The sequence below is a fragment of the Misgurnus anguillicaudatus genome, unplaced genomic scaffold (assembly GCF_027580225.2).
Source record: "Misgurnus anguillicaudatus unplaced genomic scaffold, ASM2758022v2 HiC_scaffold_29, whole genome shotgun sequence".
Classification (NCBI taxonomy): domain Eukaryota; kingdom Metazoa; phylum Chordata; class Actinopteri; order Cypriniformes; family Cobitidae; genus Misgurnus; species Misgurnus anguillicaudatus.
Genome location: NW_027395279.1, coordinates 3,750,489 through 3,769,247, shown reverse-complemented (window position 1 = coordinate 3,769,247; position 18,759 = coordinate 3,750,489). Strand labels below are relative to the sequence as shown.

The following is an 18,759-nucleotide window of genomic DNA, read 5'->3' as shown; positions in this document are numbered from 1 at the left end:
ATGTACCTTGGAGGTACTAAAATGAACTGTTTAGGTTCAAAGGTATACTTTTTAAAAGGGTATGGCCCCAGTAATAGCATTTGAAACCTTTTCTCTGAGAGTGTACAGATTGTGCATGAACCCGTATTTAAGATTGATTTTTGTGAAGTTCACCATGAACCTGCACCCAACGACCAGATGCCTAATGCGATTTAGTGAAAGGCCAGCTGAGAGCCACGGGGTCTAAGATGCGTCCGCTGGGTTTTCAATTCAGACAAATGCAATTTGCTAACAACTTCCCAAAATAATCCCATCCCTGTTTCGAAATTAAATCAAGGACATATAAAATGTCTTATTTGTTTAATGGTAGCCTACCTGAAATTGCGTTTTGTCATTAACCCTTATCAAAAGAGTTTAACGCCTCGCTAAACTGGACAATTTAAATGCTGTTTGCACTCTTTCTGTGCATGGGAGAGGGTTCGGGTGACAGAATACAATCTTTTCGAGCGGGGCGTTCCCTCGTCTACGTTACCACAAACACTACAGCTCTCCTTTCACTGGAAATACCTTCAGGTGGGACAGCCCATTAAAGGTTAATGATTCATAATAAAGCTGCATTGGCTCACGATGTTTAAGTCAGCCTCACTGTCGCTGTTTGTGTTTATGATTTCTTTGTTCAGTCTCTTACTGTAAACACTGCTCGGGCTGTTGTGTATTTACTGAAAACGTTTTGCTTTGCTTAGCACAGGAACACCGCAATGATGTCACCACAGCAGGACACAACAACATTAACACGTCGTACAGATTATAAAAATGTACATTTTGAAATAATTTGCATTTAATTTTATTTATTTGTTTATACTATATTTTTGTATGATTTGCCTTGACCCCTTTGTCGTTGGGGTTAGGGGTGGAGTTTCGTTATTGTTTTTTATGATAATCAAATGTTTTTGCATAATTAACAACGTGTGAAAAAAAATAGGTATGAATTCTCGTAATATCAAGCTGATTTTATCAGTATGTGTGTTGGAATCGAACCCATGACCTTTGCACTTCGAATCCAATGCTATACCAATTGAGTGCTTTGTGTACTGTACATAACAAGTAACCGTCCTTAGCCAGACCATTCAAGGACAATTAGCTCCCATAGCTGGAAATATTTTACATACTCTGTGCAAACATGCCAAATGTTAATATTTTGCACCGATAGATTTGATATCGTAGTGCGTGCTGTCTTTGGTTTGACATTGAGAGTTTGTATACAGCAGGTTTGGACACACAGATGAAAGACAGGTGTTACCTGCAAAACAGAAACCTGCAAGTAGACCCCGAGCGCTAGGTTTTCAGTAAACAGCGTAAACATAAGGGTAAAGAAGGCAAAAGAGAGATAGAAAGTAAGGCAACATGTTGACGAAATGACTGAAGTGTTTATAACTGGTTTGTCCAGGCTGTGGATGAAAAACTTGTTTTACTAATATTAACAAGTTTGGTAAAGCTGGCAGGTCCATCTGCAAACATGTGACTGAAGCCAAAACAAACTCGCGCACACGTGACCTGATGCATTAATGCCCAAAACCTGTTGAAAGTGAAATAAACAATGCAGCAGTGAATGTCGTATGTGCATTATAATTCAGCAAAGTCCAACAATTTCAGTCTCATAATCACTCTGTAAAAAAGGATTTGTTAAATCAACTTAAAGTAAGTTACCTGATTGCCTTAAAATTTTCATTCAACTTAAAAATATTAGTTAAACTAATAGGTCAGCTAATATTTTAAAGTTTAATTTACTCAAAATTTTAACGCAACCAGGCAACTTACTTTTTAAAGTTGAACCAACTTTTTGCTACCCAGTCTCACAAAATTATGTACCTATCGTCACGTAATTTTATTTATTATTTTTTTCGTGATACTGTCACGAATTTCCGCCTTTTTCGCGATCGTATCACAAATTTCTGTTTATGAGTCAGTGTCACGTATTGGCTACTAAACTGCTTTTTCCTATTTTTACACCATTTTTCCTTCGGTTTAGGGTTAGATTTGGTCTTTGCGTTAGGATGTCACTTTAAGTATTGATTTATTTTTTATATTTTCTAAATTTTAAAACATTGTCGCTTGCCTTTGGGGTTAGAGTTGGGTTTGGGTAAGGATGTCATTTTACGTAAATCTAACTCTAAACCGAAGCGACAATGGTAAGAAAATGGGACAAAACAGTTGAGTAACCAATACGTGGCAATTACACATAAACAGAAATATGTGATACGATCACGAAGAAACTCGTGACAATATCATGAAAAATAATCAAAAAATTACTTAATTTTGTGTGACTGGGCTGCTTTTTACAGTGTAATAATGAGATTAGGGGCATCAGAGTTTGATTTAAATTAATTTTTGACATGATCTTAAGCCCGGTGTACACTGCGAGATTTCAGCCACGATTTAGCTGTCTGGGACAAATTTTGAAATCCTAAAAGATTCGCTAGTTTGACATGTTAATAGACAGACGATTAATAACCGTTGCGATCAAAATTATCCTCCGACAAAAGTCTGGCAGTGTCTGAAATTTTGAGACACAATCCTACTGTTGACATCTTCCTACGACAACCAGCAGATCAAGAACCAATAGAAGCACAGAACCCGATGACGCAATTAGTGCGACGACAACAAACCAACGCAGAAATGTAGAAAAAAACAGGTGGAAATATAAATGCCATGATTAAAATTAACGCAAGATATTGTTTCGGTTTGCTAGCCTTAGTTTCAGCGTGTGTTCGCCCAGCCGTCGCCGATCTCAGACGTAAAACTATGGACGCGTTTGCGTGCGTCCGATGTTTAAAAGTCTTTAAACTCATCCAGTCTAACATTGATGGAAATTGAGATCATACAGTGTTACATGGACTTAACTACAATCTTGATCACACAAGCAACAATCCTAAAGGACTATTTAAAATCGCACAGTGTATACCGGCAATATTAAAGATATCAAGATTATGTTTATAGCAACAGTAAATCCCATAAAAATATTATAAAGACAGTAGCATCTATAGTCTCGCAGGAATGTGTTTACGTGCTAGCCGGTGCGTGCTAATGGATGCCTTTAGTAATGTTATAGAGCACAAAGTGCAACAGTGACGGTTTAATAGAAATGTTACTCGGTTGTTGAACCCTCTTGCGGGGTCGTTGCTATATTTATGACTTTGAATCACCTGTGTGCAGTGTTTCCGAAAGCACTCGAATGGTCTTGTTTGGCTTTTTTCAGAAGCATACAATGAATCTTTCTGCTGATTGGATGATGCAGAATAGCAGCAGAACATCTAATCTCTCATGGGACTCAGATTTCTTTAGGTGTCGCATTTTCTAATTAGCAAAGTTAAGGAGAGCCTTAACATTGGATTTTGGAGGTCTTTCTAAAGCTTGTGATTTAAGACTGAGCTTTATGGGACACGGCGCCCTTTTTCATTAGAAAGTTTATGATGTCGTAAAATGTTCGTTTTCTCTGTAGATGTCCTGGTATTTTTTTATGTTATCTCACTGCTGAAGTTTATGTTATAAATAGTGAAAGATTTTGATCTTATATAGATTGTAAAAGTGATATCTGTGTTGACCCAGCAAGCGATAGCTGACATTTTACTGTCTAGTTTAACCATAGACACAAAGTCTGGTTATGAACCCACTTCTAGCCAAAATGATTTTTGTTTTTGCAGAAATAACTTGCGAGATGTATGATATAGAGTAAAGTCAACAGTGATTACAAGGTGTTTGGTTTCATTTAATTTATTTTGGGGCTATGGTTAGACGTCTTTTACATTTTTCACTGACAGTTTGTTTTAGCCTAGATGTCTGCTCTGTAAAAAATGCAGCTAAAAACAACTTGGTTTTGCAAGTCAATTTAACCTAATATTTTAAAGGTGGGGTGCATGATTTTGGAAAAGGGAGTCGGGCCAAGTACCAAAACACACTTGTAGCATATCAGCAGTAAGGGGCGTGTCTGCTAACCGACAACGTTACCTGGGTTGTGTATATGTGGGGCGGGTCTATAAAAAGTAGGTACAGATTCTATTGGGGTAGGGGCGTTCGGTGATTTAAAATATCAACATTGGCTTTCAGAGATCATGCACCCCGCCTTAAAGTTTTGACTTGTGATAACTTATAAAAAAAGTTTAAATTGATTAAATGTTAAAGATATATGTTTGATTTTTTTTTATGCTTTTTTGAAGCCAAAAATTTCTGACCATGGTGGCGCCATGTTACATAAAAATGTCAGTTTGGAGCCAAGGCATGCGCAGAAGGAATAGTCCATGGAGCCGGAGGCGGAGCCGCGGTGTCAAACTTCCACCCAAACACTCGCACGCCCAATTCGACCATGCCAATCATAACGGCATGCCTCGTTTCTATAGCATCAAATTAGTAGCTAAAATGAAACTTATCACAAAAAATGAACAATTGAACATATATCAGCGTGAAAACAACTAGCTTAAAGGACCAAAACCATTTTTCGGAAAATTTGGAAGTGTAAATTATTTATTTAGAGCGAGTCCCATTAGTTAGCATGAAGAGGGCGGTGTTTATGACTTGTACTGCAGCCAGCCACCAGGGGGCGATCAAAGGCGATCAAAGAGCCAAAGGCTTCATTTTTCAAGACGTATGAGGCACACCCAGTTTGGACGTCTATTAGACGTCTTTTAAATGCAAAATTGCTTGCTGGGTCTAGAGGTCTTCACGGGAACACTTAGATCCGAAAACCCGAGGTCCGACCCGAGGTCTAAAAGTTTCAAATGTTTCTCGGACATTGGTCGGGTGTAATAATAGCGGAATCGGGTCACGGGTAATTTAAAATAAATGTGATTTTGCTGAACAGACCCAAGACAACCTGAATTATAAAAAAATACCACTAGGTCAGGTCGGACTCGAGTCTAAGAGGCTGTTTACACTTGGCATTAACATGTGTTTTCGTCGATCGGATCACAAGTGGACGAGAGAGACACATTACGTTTACACCTGGTATTTAAATCCGTCTCTTTTGTCCACTTTCGACCGCTTCTGTGCTGAATACTATGAGGGGGTGGTCTGTGAGACGGTGGGCGAGTCTCTCTGCTGTCATTCAAACCCGAGCGGGAGTAATTATGAGTTTATATGGACGCAAACTAATATTATGTCGAAGTGCACGGCTTGTTTAGCAAGTAAACATGCTGCACAGTGTTTTGTACATGAGTATGTAAGAGCTTTTTTTGAATTTTCACCGCAATTGATGAAATAGGATCGCGCAACTTTCACCCGCTTTCAAAACGAAACTACGGAGATCAGCCGCTTAGTTTTATCAATGAAAGGCTAAAAATAGCGCTGTTCACCGAATGTTCACGCCAGAAGTCAAAAAAGACGTAAAACTTGTGTTTAATACCTCAGATTAGATAAATGGGCGGAGAGAAGGCGGTCGCGTGTGGCTGTTCGAACGCATTCAACCACATGCGCGTTCCGCAACTCCAAAGCGATCCGATCGAAAGTGGTTTCGACCACCTCTGGATGTGGTTGAAAGTGGTCGAAAGTGGACGAGCTCAAAACGTTTTGAACACCGTTTAAACCTGGCATTAACGTCGTCCACTTGTGATCCGATCGACGGAAACACATGTTAATGCCAAGTGTAAACAGCCTCTAATTTTCTTGGGTTTGTCTCGTGTCGGGTCTTTCTTCTTGGGTTTGGGTAAAAAGCGATTCAGTTCATTTAGGGTCAGGCACATTTCTTTGGACCCAAGAAAACCTCTAGCTGGGTGACCGTCATCATTGTAACTTTCTAACGTCCTTGTTTTTAAAGTTTTCTCATTTCTGTTCCCTGTGTTTGTAGTTGCGCTTGCCCGTGAGCTATAGTTGAAAATTAGCTGAAATGACTAAACTGGTCACTATAAATTAATGTGTATTGTAATTGCAAATGTAAACTGAACAAAGTACGGCGACCCGTTGAACCTGTCAGCAAACTGCGAATATGGCAATTGTGTTAATGTTAATTTGATTCATGAATAACATTAAAAAAATAGTTGTAACAACATAGCAGCTCTATAATATTTACACATTTACTGAGTGAATTATTTAAAGCATTAAAACAGTGAAAAACTGACATTTTATAATACATCAGAACACAAACTCGAGACATTAATGTCTCAAAAAAAGAGATGGACTAATAAAACCTAAGATTTATTTTAAAATCTTAGGTTTTGTGGTAAGGTGCTGTTAATATATCTCTTACATCACTTAACTTTGATCTCTATTTAAAACACCTAACTTTACAACATCCTTAAAACAATATACAGGTGAGCAGAAGTAACATACAACACATATAAACCAAATAATGTGAATATTGACATGTGACTATTATTGGAAATATTTTTATGATAAATAAACATAAAGATAAACATGTTTGGATATGAAACTAAATGCACTGCTTACTAGGAATGAAACAAAAACTATGCAAGATGGGGCAATACAAATCTAGCCAACCATCAATCCTAATTTAAGTAGGCGTGATGTCTGTGCATCTCCTCTTTGAAGATCTTTTGGGCGGTACTGTATTTTGCTTTTATGCTTATATTCATATGATCGGTTTAAATAGATTTGTTTATTCATTATGCTAATGATAAGTTATTTATTTTCTTTCTCCTGCATAACTGCATCCAGTATAACATGTTAGTTAAGAGTGATGTCTATTTAATTTGTCCAAAGGGAAATGTGGAAATCCACAAATAGATTTAAAACATAAAATTCAAAACCACCACCGGTTGTCAATGTTCCATCCAAATGTTTCTTGTAACAGCAACCAACCTCTCGATGGGTCCAAATGTCAAATATGAACTTCATTTTTTGCTATAATCCTTGTATGTTGTATGTGTTGCCGTTTGTCTTCAGACAACAAACCTCAACAATGATGCACGTTCACACAAAACAACATCCACCCCTCAGATTTCACCTCACTGATGATGCAAGCGCAGGCAGATCTTAAATTGACTGACTGGTCACTTGTGGTCCGGGTCGGTGGTTTTCCGTTTTGTCACAGCGCCCAGTCTTCAAACCCACTGACTGGAAAAAAGAAGTTGTAGGATTTCGTAAACAAAAACAATGTAAGGAATGATGTGTTTCATTCATAGCAAATGATTAACAAATTCTACAAAAGCAATTTAGAAACATGGGTTCAAACCCAGGAAACACACTTATTGGTAAAAATGTTTGACTTTGTAATGCACTGTAAGTCACTTTGGATTACAACGATGTCAAATTTATAAATGTAAATAAATATAAAATTAAAGCTTGCACAGTGCTTTAAACTTCGGTTGTGTATTAGAGTCTAAATACAACAGTGTTCATGTAATAAAAATGCTGTTGTGTTGTAATGTTGTCAGGTCTGGTCAGGTTACCCAGACAGCAGACAACTCCGGGCCGGATCCGCACCGGATCTGCACTGGAGCTGCTGAGCTGTCTGCTATTTGGTTATGCTATGCTAAGCAGGGACGTGCACAGACATTTTGAGGGGCAGGGGCTCAAGTGAAATAAAGGGCACCTTTCATAATTATGTATTTTTTTTCTTTTTTTTAAACAAAAAGTATATATATTAACACAATTCTGACTTCCTTTTTTAAAAAATTATTTAAAAATTTAATTAATTTTATCTTCCTGAAACTCACGCAATTGTTTAATTTTCAAAAGATGTCTACAAAATAATCAGTTCACACAGACACCATGGTCTCCTTAGTAGTCTAGGTTTATAGAGCAGCAAAGGAAGCCATTACACAATGTGCATGTTTTAAAAACATTAAATTACACATTAATTACAAATTTGTTGTGACTGCTGAGTTAGCGCTACATGCCAATAAATGCTATATCATATGCTAGCGTTTAGCTGATTAGTTGTTATTCAAAATGTATTTTTGTCTGATAAGGGCTCAAAATTTAAGGTCTGTTTACTAGTGTGAGCTTCTGGCATGAGCCTCAGAGCAGAGCAATCAGAGCAGAGCTCAACATTATTATTCATGACCCTTTCAAATAGGGCAAAATAGACCATTTAATTAAAATGACAAATTCTAGAGTTGTAAATAGACATTTACACATCTCAGAAACAACAAATATAGATTAGGCCTATTTTATTTGTATTTTATATTTTACTTTTTTGTGATGTCAGTGAAAATTCTGACTGGGCAAGTAAAATACTGAACCATCAGATTTCTTCCCAATCTACTCCAGCACTCCAGTATAACACATTATACTTATTTAACAGACATTACAAAAAACGCAAACAAAAAAGCTTACTACTGCAGTTAGCAATTATTTTATTGTTTGTGCTTTATTATTTTATGAGCAGTCTGTTTAAACTACATACACTACACTGTTACAAGTTTGCAACTCTTCAGGTTAATATGGGATTGCCATGGAAAACAATGTCCCTGAATCGTTATGTGTAACAACGTGTCCCATATTTTGTGCATAAAACTGTTAATATAAGAATGCTTTCTTCCTCACATACTTACCGGGAGCCTGCCTGCATAATCATGGACATCGCGTCTCGTTCAGGCTGAGCAGCTTTGGCGCTTGAAGCGCGAATGATGCAGCACGAGTGTAGACAAGCCAATAAAAGCCAATCATATTAGCGATGTGAATTTTGGAGGCGGGACTCATCTGTTAACCGTTTGTGTGCCACAAATAGCGCTATTTTTCTTTATATAAGAGTTTAAATCTCATTTAAATGATTCCTGAATAAATTCATGTTAAATTAAATAAGCAACAAGTAAAAAACACAAGAAACAGACAGACATCAGTTGTTATATGAATAAAGATCATATATATATTTTTTTAAAGCACCCAAGAAAAAAAGGGCACTTTCTCTCCAGGAATAAAAAGGGCAGGTGCTCAAGCCCCCTTTGATGTCTATGTGTGCACGTGCCTGATGCTAAGCTAGGTTAGCTTATGTGTTATATGACTTTCTACTAGGTTTAGAAGTGTGTTTATGAGACCATTCTTCTAAAAGCACATCAGTAAGGTCAGACACTGATGTTGGATGAAAAGGCCTCACTCATAGGGGCTGTTTACATTTGGTATTAAAGCAACACTATGTAGTTTCCATGTAAAAATGACTTACAGCTCCCCCATGTGGTTGAAAAGCGCAACAGTGCCTGGTATCAGACACTCTTCTGCAGGCAGGGGTAGGGGCGGGGCTGTGTGCTTTACCCTCCACCGCCACTTTCAGAGTGTGCTTGTAGCAGCTAGGAGGCTGCTCAGGTTGCAGCAACAGTACAATTTGTCCAGTTAAAAGTTGTTCTATCGCTGTTGCTTTAAGATGTGTTTTCGTAAAAAGGATCACAAGTGGACATTCTGTTTACACCTGGTATTTAAATCCGTCTCTTTTGTCCACTTTTGACTGCTTCTGTCCTGAATACTGTGAGGGGGTGGTCTGTGAGACTGTGGGCGAGTATCTCCGCTGTCATTGAAATGCGAGCGGGAGTAATGATGAGTTTATATGGACGCAAACTAATATTATGTCGGAGTCCGCTGCTTGTGTTGTTAGCAAACATGCTGCACAGTGTTTTGTTCATGTATATGTAAGAGCTTTCTCTGATATTTCAGCGAAATTGATTTAAATAAGCTTGCACAACTTTCACACGCGCACAAAATGAAACGCGGAGATCAGCTGCTTTAGTTTTATCAATGAAAGGCTAGCGCTGTACACCGTGTGTACATCTTAATACCAAGTGTAAACAGCCTCATAGTCTTCACTCTAATTAATCCCAAATATGTTGTGTTGGGTTGAGGTCAAGAGTCTGTGCAGGTCAGTCAAGTTCCTTCATACCAAACTTGCTCATCCATGTCTTTATGGACCTTGCTTTGTGCACTTGTGCACAGTCATGTTGAAACAGAAAGGGGCCATCCCCAAACTGTCCCCATAAAGTTGGGAGCATGAAATTGTACAAAATGTTTTGGTATGATGAAGCATTAAGAGTGATTGGAACACATGAATTCAGTGATTTGGAGGGGTGTCCCAAAACTTTTGGCAAAATAGTGTATTTTGAGAAATGCTTGTAACCAAACTTTTCATGAGCCCCATTAACTTCCATTGTATTATTTTGTGAATGGGGCTCATAATCGGTTTGGTTGAAAACATTTCTCAAAATATCTTCCTTCGTGTTCATCAGAAAAAAGAAATTTATACAGGTTTGTAACAACATTTAAAAAATCTTTTTTTGGGTAAACTATCCCTTTAATATGCATCATATATTAAACAGGATCCTGTCAACAGGAATTTAGCGCGGTCGCAAGCTTCTTGCTGCTGCATTTTGTTATCTGAAGAATTAAAATGTTGTCAGAAATGCTCACTACACTTCCAAACCCCAGCACAGTAATGTTTAGTTAACCCTCGATGTGTAAAAAAGTATGATTAAAAATGTGACAAGTCTGTACGTTATATTAGTAGATTTCTGGATTTATTTTTATTGACAGTTTCATCAAACAAACGTGTATACGATCTGTTGTTAACATTGTATACATTAATTTACACAGTAACGTTAGCTCAATGTAGTTTTTAATACGCTTTAGCTATGATTTGAAGTAAGATAATCTACTTGCTGTTTATTTAGCTTGTTATCAAAAAAAAAAAACTACTCTTAAAGGACTCTATTTTTATTGATTCTTTGCGGAGTGTACTGGAAGTTATGTTTGTTCCACGAAAGCACTTTGTTTTTTTTATTGTTACTGAAATCGTTTATATACAACGGCAAAGTTCACATACATTAGATAAAAACTTAGTGCCAAATGCGTTCCCTTATTTTCCCGAATTTTATATAAACATATTTTTAAAGTTTGTAATAATAGCAATTAACGAAAAAAAAGAAAATAATTTGTAAATAAACGAAAAGTGCATTATTGCTTTTGCATTGTTGAGCATTAAAATCAATCATGTGAATCATGTTGTTTATGTCGTTTTCATTGTTTATATACTTTATGCATTAAAAAGTACATTAATTTTATAACATAACGCATGTGTTGTGCAAATGCATTCATGGCACATTTGAGCATAAACCTAAATGCTATTTCAGATGTCATTATTACTCTGATTTAATTAATTGACATACAGTACTGTGCAAAAGTCTTAGGCCACCACCACCAGACTTGTTGTTTTAGAAGTTTTAATGTCCATCCATATTTATTTTTCAATCTATTTTATTAAGATACCAAAAGAAAATACAGGAAGTATGTCCAAAATTATCAATTTTCAGGACTAAATGTCTTCTTTAGGCATCGTCTGTCTTTACCTCTCTTAGTACTAAACATATCTTGAGCGTTTTTGAGCAGAAAGTAAAAAACTAAATTCTTTTAAATTATAAATTAGGATTTTATTTTATTTAGGTTTAAGAGATCCTGCTATTGCTCAAGTGGAAGGGGAGTTTACTCTAAAAACTATATACACATTTCCTGTATATTTTCTGGATGTATTCTATTTAAGAGACTGAGAAACAATTATATATATGGTCACTATAACATTGCAAAAACAACAAATTTAATTGTATCATGGCGGCCTAAGACTTTTGCACAGTACTGTATGTATTTGACATAAGTTGGTCTTCACATGAATGCAGGGGCGCTCAGATTGTTAGAAATGTAAGTGCCAAGGAAAAGACCTCTATTATATTTCTTTTGATGTCTGTTTATGCGCAAATGTGCCCCCTTAAAAATAATTGGTGCATGACGCCCCTGTGTTATATGTTCATGCTTTGATTCAATGGGTGTTGTTTTGTATGCAGCCCTGTTTGATTTCTAAACCTGTGGCTCTTTGGATAAACATAGCCACTAAGTTAAAAAGTCTGACCAATTAGCATTAGTCAGGGCTATTAGTTATTCTCACTGTTTTGATTCAAATTCGATTCAATTTACTTTTTCGTGTGTCTGACTTGAAGAAGAAAATTATATGACTAATTTGTAACACTAGTCTAAGCAGTTTATGCCACCGGGTCTCTATATATGAACCATGCAAAACGACATTGTAAAACACAGTAGGCCTATATTAGCTATATAGGTTAAAACACAATACTAGTCTACTGCCAACTGTCACCATAAATGTGTAATAATATTTTCTTGGTTCATCTCCTAATGTCCCCCCATAGGGGCTTTAATTTTGCATTTTAATATACTTCCACTGAAAGGCGTGCATGTGATTTTGGACCACTGTTGTGTTTTGACCCATAAATATTTGGCATGCTTTGATTTGAATGGTGTAGTGTAGGGGTACCCAAGATCGGTCATGGAGGGCCGGTGTCCGGCAGAGTTTAGCTCCAATCCTAATTAACACGCTAATTAATAAGCATACTAGTAATATACATCTTGCTAAGCATACTAGAAACTTCCAGGAAGGGACACTTAGTACTAAGTTGGACATTGGCCCTCCAGGATCGAGTTTGGGCACCCCCGGTGTACAGTAGTATGTTATAGGTGTTCTTACTTGATAGCTCTGGGCTTGTTCGTTGTAATCCGAGCTCCTTGGCGTGAAGAAGGGGTTGTTCGGGCGGCTCCTGGTGATGTTTGTGTGTCCTGGACGGCTGTTGCTGACCCCGCCGACACTGTGGATGCAGAGGACCTTCTGGAAGCTCTGTTTGAAGTTATCCGACAGGAAACCGTAGAGGAGCGGATTGGCACAGCTGTTGACGTAGGTCAAGATGACGGAGAAGAAGTAGACGCCGGTGATGATGCTGTTCTCCGGGAGAGTCTGGATCAGGTTGACGATGTTGAGGATGAAAAACGGCAACCAGCACAGGACGAAAACCACCACTATGATCACCACCATCCTCGTCACCTTCTTCTCCGACCTGCGTCGTTTGGAGAGCCCAGCCCGCGCCCTGACGGACTTCACCTTCACCACGATGAGCAGGTAACAAAGACAGATGACCAGCAAGGGGCAAAAGAAGCCCAAGATGGCGGTGTAGAGGATGAAAGCTGTGGACCACAAGTCATGCGGTTCGGGCCAGCTCATGTTGCAGGTGTTAAAGCCAGGCTGAACATCAGAATAAATAATGACAGGCAGCGTCAAAACACAAGACAGTGCCCACACCATGCCATTTATCACCTTGGCGACGCTGGGTCGCCTCCACCTGGCACTGCGGATGGGATGCACCACGGCCATGTATCGATCAATGCTCATTACTGTCAGACAGAATGTGCTGGTAAACTGACTGATGGAGTCTGCCCACATCACAATATGACACAAGAAGTTGCCGAACGGCCAGTATGACAGCACGTTGTGTGTGGTGAGAAAAGGAAGTCCGAGAATGTACAGCTCGTCGGCTACCGCCAAGTTTAAGATGTACATGTTGGTGACCGTCTTCATTTTGGTGTAACGCAGAACCACAAATATGGCCAATGAGTTTCCGGTCAAACCCAGGACGAACACGATGAGATATATCACAGCCATGATTTGAGTGCCCTCGGAGGGCGAGCTTTCACTTGAGTCTAGGGTAATGTTGGGGATTTGTTTGGTTTGATTTGAGTAGTCTGAGGTAGACATGTTCCACGTTGAACCCTGGGTTGCCATCACTGGATGCACGTTCAGCTTTAACAATGAATTTCTGTGTCATCAAGAGAAAAGTTAATTGGGAAAGTTATTAAACATGCATTTAAAAACACAATTGCATGATTAAATGAACTAAATATATTATAGCCTGGTTTCACAGACAAGGCTTAACTAAAGCCAGGACTAGGCCTTAGTTAATTAAGCCGTTTAAGCATTTTTTATAAACATGCATTAGAAAAATTTGTTAGTGGTGTTAATCTTAAGACAAATCAATGGCACTGGCATATTTTATGAAGTTATTTTGTTTACTTGTTTTAGTCTAGGACTCACCTTAAGCCTTGTCTGTGAACCCAGGGAAACATAAATTTAATTTAATAAATTATAAACTTTATATATAAATTATATATCTTTTGTACAATAATTTTGTTCTGTATTGTATTAAATAATTTGCACTATTTATGACTTTGGAAAAAAATTATAGATCGCATTTTTTATAAACATGCCTTAGAAAAATATGTTCCTGGTGTTTATCTTAAGGCAAATCAATGGCACTGGCATATCAATGGCACTGGTTTTTTTTTTCAGTTGAGACGGCTCAAACATGTGTTTCAGTCTAGGACTCACCTTAACCCTTGTCTGTGAACCCGGGGAAAAATAAATTAAATTAAATATAGGGCTGGGAAAAGATTAATCGCGATTAATCGCATACAAAATAAAAGTTCTTTTTTGCATAATATATGTGTGTGTACTGTGTGTAATTATTGTATATATTTAACCACACATATACATATATTCATGTCAGTTTTTTTATTTATATATTTTTTTATTTATATATAATATAGAATATATAAAAATATAAATAAATATATATACACATGTAAATTTTTCTAAAATACATACATGAATGTATGTGTATTTATATTTACATAATAATTACACACAGCACACACTCATATATTATGCCAAAAATCACTTTTATTTTGTATGCGATTAATCGCGATTATTCTTTTCCCGGTCCTACTTTATATATAATTTTTTACAATAATTTTGTACTGTATTGTATTAAATAATTTGCACTATTTATGACTTTTGAAAAAAATTATAGACTGCAATAGGTGTGTTTTAGTAAAATTACTTTTTTTGCGTCGTTCTGTGAACTACTGACATTTTTTCAGAATTCCAAATAAAATCTTGTATTTAATTTGCATTTATTTGCAGAAAATGAACAGGAGAGCCAAAAAGATTTCTTTCAGACCTCAAATACTGCAAAGAAAACAATGCTTTATTTTAAAACAAGAAGTTGGACCTACTTAAAAAGACTTCATTATAACACTTAAAAAAGTAAGTTTTATAAACTAAATAATTTTCTCACTTGGAAAATTTTAAATAATTTACACCACCTTAAATTTTTCACTTTTATATAATATATCCAACTTTCACTTTTGACAGTGTATTCTGTTTTAAAATAAATATGAATAAGTTTTCTTTGCAGCATTTGAGGTTAAAGTAATTTTTTTAAGTTAATCTAACTTTAACTTTTTAAAGTAATGTTTTATATTTGTTTAATAAGAGTTACAAATTTTATATATTTGGAATATCCCTCATTTTTTATCACATTTTTTATGTGTCTTGTCAAGGTCTTTCACTTTGTGCCATTGCTTGCTTCAGCAAACACTGAAATGAAACGCCTGCCTTTCATAGAAATGTTGATTAAAGGCAATGCTTGAGTGGTCTCCTATTTTTTCCAGAGCTGTTTATTAAATAAAACACTTAAAGACATTATTTTAGTTGTTTGAACTCTTATAATGTATAATCTTGCATGACCTTGACTTTAAGTGGCACTCTTGTTGTATATGAGGCGTGCAAAGTGTACAGAGGGTCAAAAATGTGTTGCACAAATAGAGCAGTGCCTTCGAAATGCATTGAACCGTAAGCCGAAACAAGGGTAACGATGCCACTGTTATGAGTACAAACAGACCACTGGACACTTATTCGTATGAAGCATCTGTATTTCAGTGTACCTGTGAATATTTAACTTTCCTTCTGTGCCACAAGTGCTCATTAACAAGAGCTCGACAATGAGACGAATGTCAAATCTTTTTCCATCTTCTATTTCCACTGCTCATATCAGTCAGCTCTATACAGACAGTTTATTTAATAACCATGAGTGCTTGCCCAGACAATGACAAAGGACAACCCTGCTGGAAAAAACAACAACATAGGCCATCATATAGTGGGATATGTGCATGGTTATTTAATGGGAAGTCAGTGGGTGTCTATATGGTAATGTGCTGGGCTGCGTTTCCCGACAACGTTCTCCCTTAGCGCGCTACGAAGACTCTTAAGTTAAACCTTAACTACAGGTTTACCTTTTCTAGGCGCGTTTCCCGAACTGTACCTTAGCGGGTTTCTTAAGGTATACTTTCTTACGTACGACGTTACCAGGTGCTGTCCATGGCGATGGTGCTGAATAGGTTGATATCGATTGCTCGACAATCAATTGTTCACTTTATGTAATAGGTACTTCGCTGCGTTATGAGAGAGCGGTGTTATTTATTAAAGAAACATTTCAGAAATATAAAAAGTTACATTTATTAGGAATATCTGGTAAAAATATTTCAAATTTAATATAAACCTTGTATATTTTATTTTATATCAAACCCATGCAAAACTCGCAACTTCATGTCCAAAAGTATAATGCATAAACTGCTCCAATGCATCCATTATTCCTTCACTTTAAAGGATAATTTATATTAGGGGTTCCCAATAAATGCGTTGCACAGGGAAATAAGGTCGTGCAAGTCACCTGGCTTGACATTACTCTTAAAATATAGAAAACCAAATTGTTGTTCATTAGTTCACGCGTTTATGTGTTTGGACACTGCGCAAGCAGCGCGTTTACAATGCGGATAACGCTTAATGGGCGCATTTCTGGAGCCGCGCCTGTCTGTTAACCTTAAATATAACATAAAATATATATTACATGATATATAAATATATAGTATGATTGTTTTAGGTTTTAGCTTTGATTTGTTTTAATGTGGAAAATTTGTTGACCTTATACAAGCAATTATCAAGTGGAGCATTTTCTTTTTAATGTTTATAAAGAATATGGCATGCAGTTGCCTCAAAGTTATAAAGCATTAAAAAAACTTCGATGCAAAGTCGAATTAACATCAATAATAATATTTAGGAAAATCAACAATTACGATTTCGTGATGAATGTGCTCCCGTGTGGAATGCAATTTTTTTAACTTGATTTGTTTTATTTGCAGCTAAAATAGCCGGTAAACTAAAGGTTTAACGGATATGAAATGCACAAATAAAATAGTAAGATTCGCAGTATAGCTGCCTGCCATAGTTTCACCAACTCCTCCACCCAAAATCTTTTTTTAATATTTTCTTCAGCCTGTAATAATAGTTCACAGCTGATGTTCCTTTGGAAAAAAATATAAAAAATCTAACAACCATCAGTGTAATAATGTCTAATTATGTGAATGTTTTATTCTTTAAATGAATAAAAAATGCCTAATTTAACACGGAGTGTACTTCAACTTTTTTTTAAACAGATATTTAGTTATATAGACTGCAATCTACACAAGTTTTTATCACAGTCATGGCCCCTAGCGGAGTCAAGTGGGATAAGGTATAGCTAAGAGTGCTTCAGACCAACCTTCCGAACGAACGACTTACAGAAGAGATACGTAACTAAGAACGTTTCGGGAAACACGTATTAACGATAAGGTACAGCTAAAGGTACAACTTAAGAACGACGTAGAGCTAAGAAGGTTTCGGGGAACGCAGCCCAGGTCTCTGTTGGCGATGTTATGTGGTGCACGGGAAAAAATAAAACATCATTAAATCTTACTTAAATATGGCCTGAAACGCACTACATAAATGAATTTTGTAATGTAGCCTAATAGCTGATGGTTCATAATGATGTTCGTAATGGTGTTTATTCCAGCAGAGATCTCATCCAGTGTGCAGAATGGCACAGGGTGGGAATCAGGGGGTCTGACACCCCTCAATGAGTCATGCACCCACCCAGTCCACTCAGGTAAACGAGTTGTTCAACAGATATATGATTCGTTTCGGTAAGCACAGAAGTTTAATTGTAAGTTACAGAGGGCGTAATATCACGTGGCGTTAATAGCCGGTTGCGCACATAGGAAGAGTTATTCAGAAGGTAACCATGGCAACGGTACAATTGCTTGTGCACTTTAGCGAAAAGACAACTTGCAATAAAGTCATCATGCCGATTTAAAGCATGCTACGTGCTATTGTGCATTAAACATCATGCAAATATCCAATGAGCAATTCTTTATCATTTATAGGGTAAATTGCATTGAACGCCTTTTACCTCTGGTGCTTTGCATGTTTATTGTAAGTCACAATGAAAGTCACATGTAAAGAATTAAGCTGTTATTATATTTGCAGTTTGTTTATACAACCCTACCTTATGTACAATGCATCGGTGCGCATCCACCAGTTGACCAAACTCTCCTCCGGTTCAGCAGTTAAGTCCAGATCAGTAAAAATTAATTTCAGTTTGTCTGAGATCCAACATTAAGAGCCAAGACATCACCTTCATTTCCTATTTCTCTTAAAAGTAAGTGCACTAGTAAGTTATCCGTGGCGCGCACATCGTGCGCATTATTCTTTTGGAGAACCGCTTACATTTAATTTGGCTTAATCATCCACATTTAGCCAAACATTTAAGCAGATATTTGTTTTCAATCACCTTTCAAATGGCATTTTTCTTTCTGAAAAGGTAACACGATCTGTCCGGATCCTGCTGGAGAGGTTCTGCTCTCTCCAAGAGCGCACGCGTTTGACTCCACCGCGCGCGCAACAGGAGCAAAGCACCTTCTGCGTCACGCGCACATACCAGTTTCTCTTTAACTGTATTGACAGTCCTACTGTTATCTCTCTAGTCATGCATGCATCTGAATATATCATAAAGCAGTGCTTCTCAATTATTTTCTGTCACGCCCCCCCTAGCGAGAAGTAAACATTTCGCGCCCCCCCACTCTCCGCCGCGACTGTAAATAGTATAATTTGTCTATAAAATTACACATCTGCAAAACATTGTATCCTTATTAACATTAAAGAAAACACAAAAAAAGAAATATCAATCAACTTACAACAAAGAATAACTTTATTAACATTGTTTTTTAGTCTGTAACAGAAAATACTTAAAAATGCATCAATTTGCCTGAAATAAAAAAATCAATTATTATTTAAAGTATAAT

At 36.9% G+C, this 18,759-nt stretch overlaps 1 protein-coding gene across 1 annotated transcript; it reads right to left on the bottom strand.

Annotated features, from left to right (window-relative positions):
- Window positions 1–6,105: 6,105 nt before the first annotated feature.
- LOC141362870 (somatostatin receptor type 5-like) lies at window positions 6,106–18,367 on the bottom strand. Its single transcript, XM_073865133.1, has 3 exons — window positions 17,964–18,367; window positions 12,443–13,562; window positions 6,106–7,041 (listed from the first exon to the last, which is right to left on the bottom strand). The coding sequence occupies exons 1-3, from the start codon at window positions 17,987–17,989 to the stop codon at window positions 6,961–6,963; spliced, it is 1,227 nt and encodes a 408-aa protein (XP_073721234.1). The 5' UTR covers window positions 17,990–18,367; the 3' UTR covers window positions 6,106–6,960.
- Between the last annotated feature and the right edge of the window lie 392 nt (window positions 18,368–18,759).

Excerpts from the sequence above, each read along its gene's own strand:
- LOC141362870 (XM_073865133.1), bottom strand. The coding sequence starts at position 17,989 with ATGCGCACCGATGCATTGTACATAAG. Across the intron at positions 13,563-17,963 it reads ACCGATGCATTGTACATAAG|AAATTCATTGTTAAAGCTGA; the intron begins GTAGGGTTGTAT and ends TTGATGACACAG. Across the intron at positions 7,042-12,442 it reads AACAAGCCCAGAGCTATCAA|TCAGTGGGTTTGAAGACTGG; the intron begins GTAAGAACACCT and ends TCTTTTTTCCAG.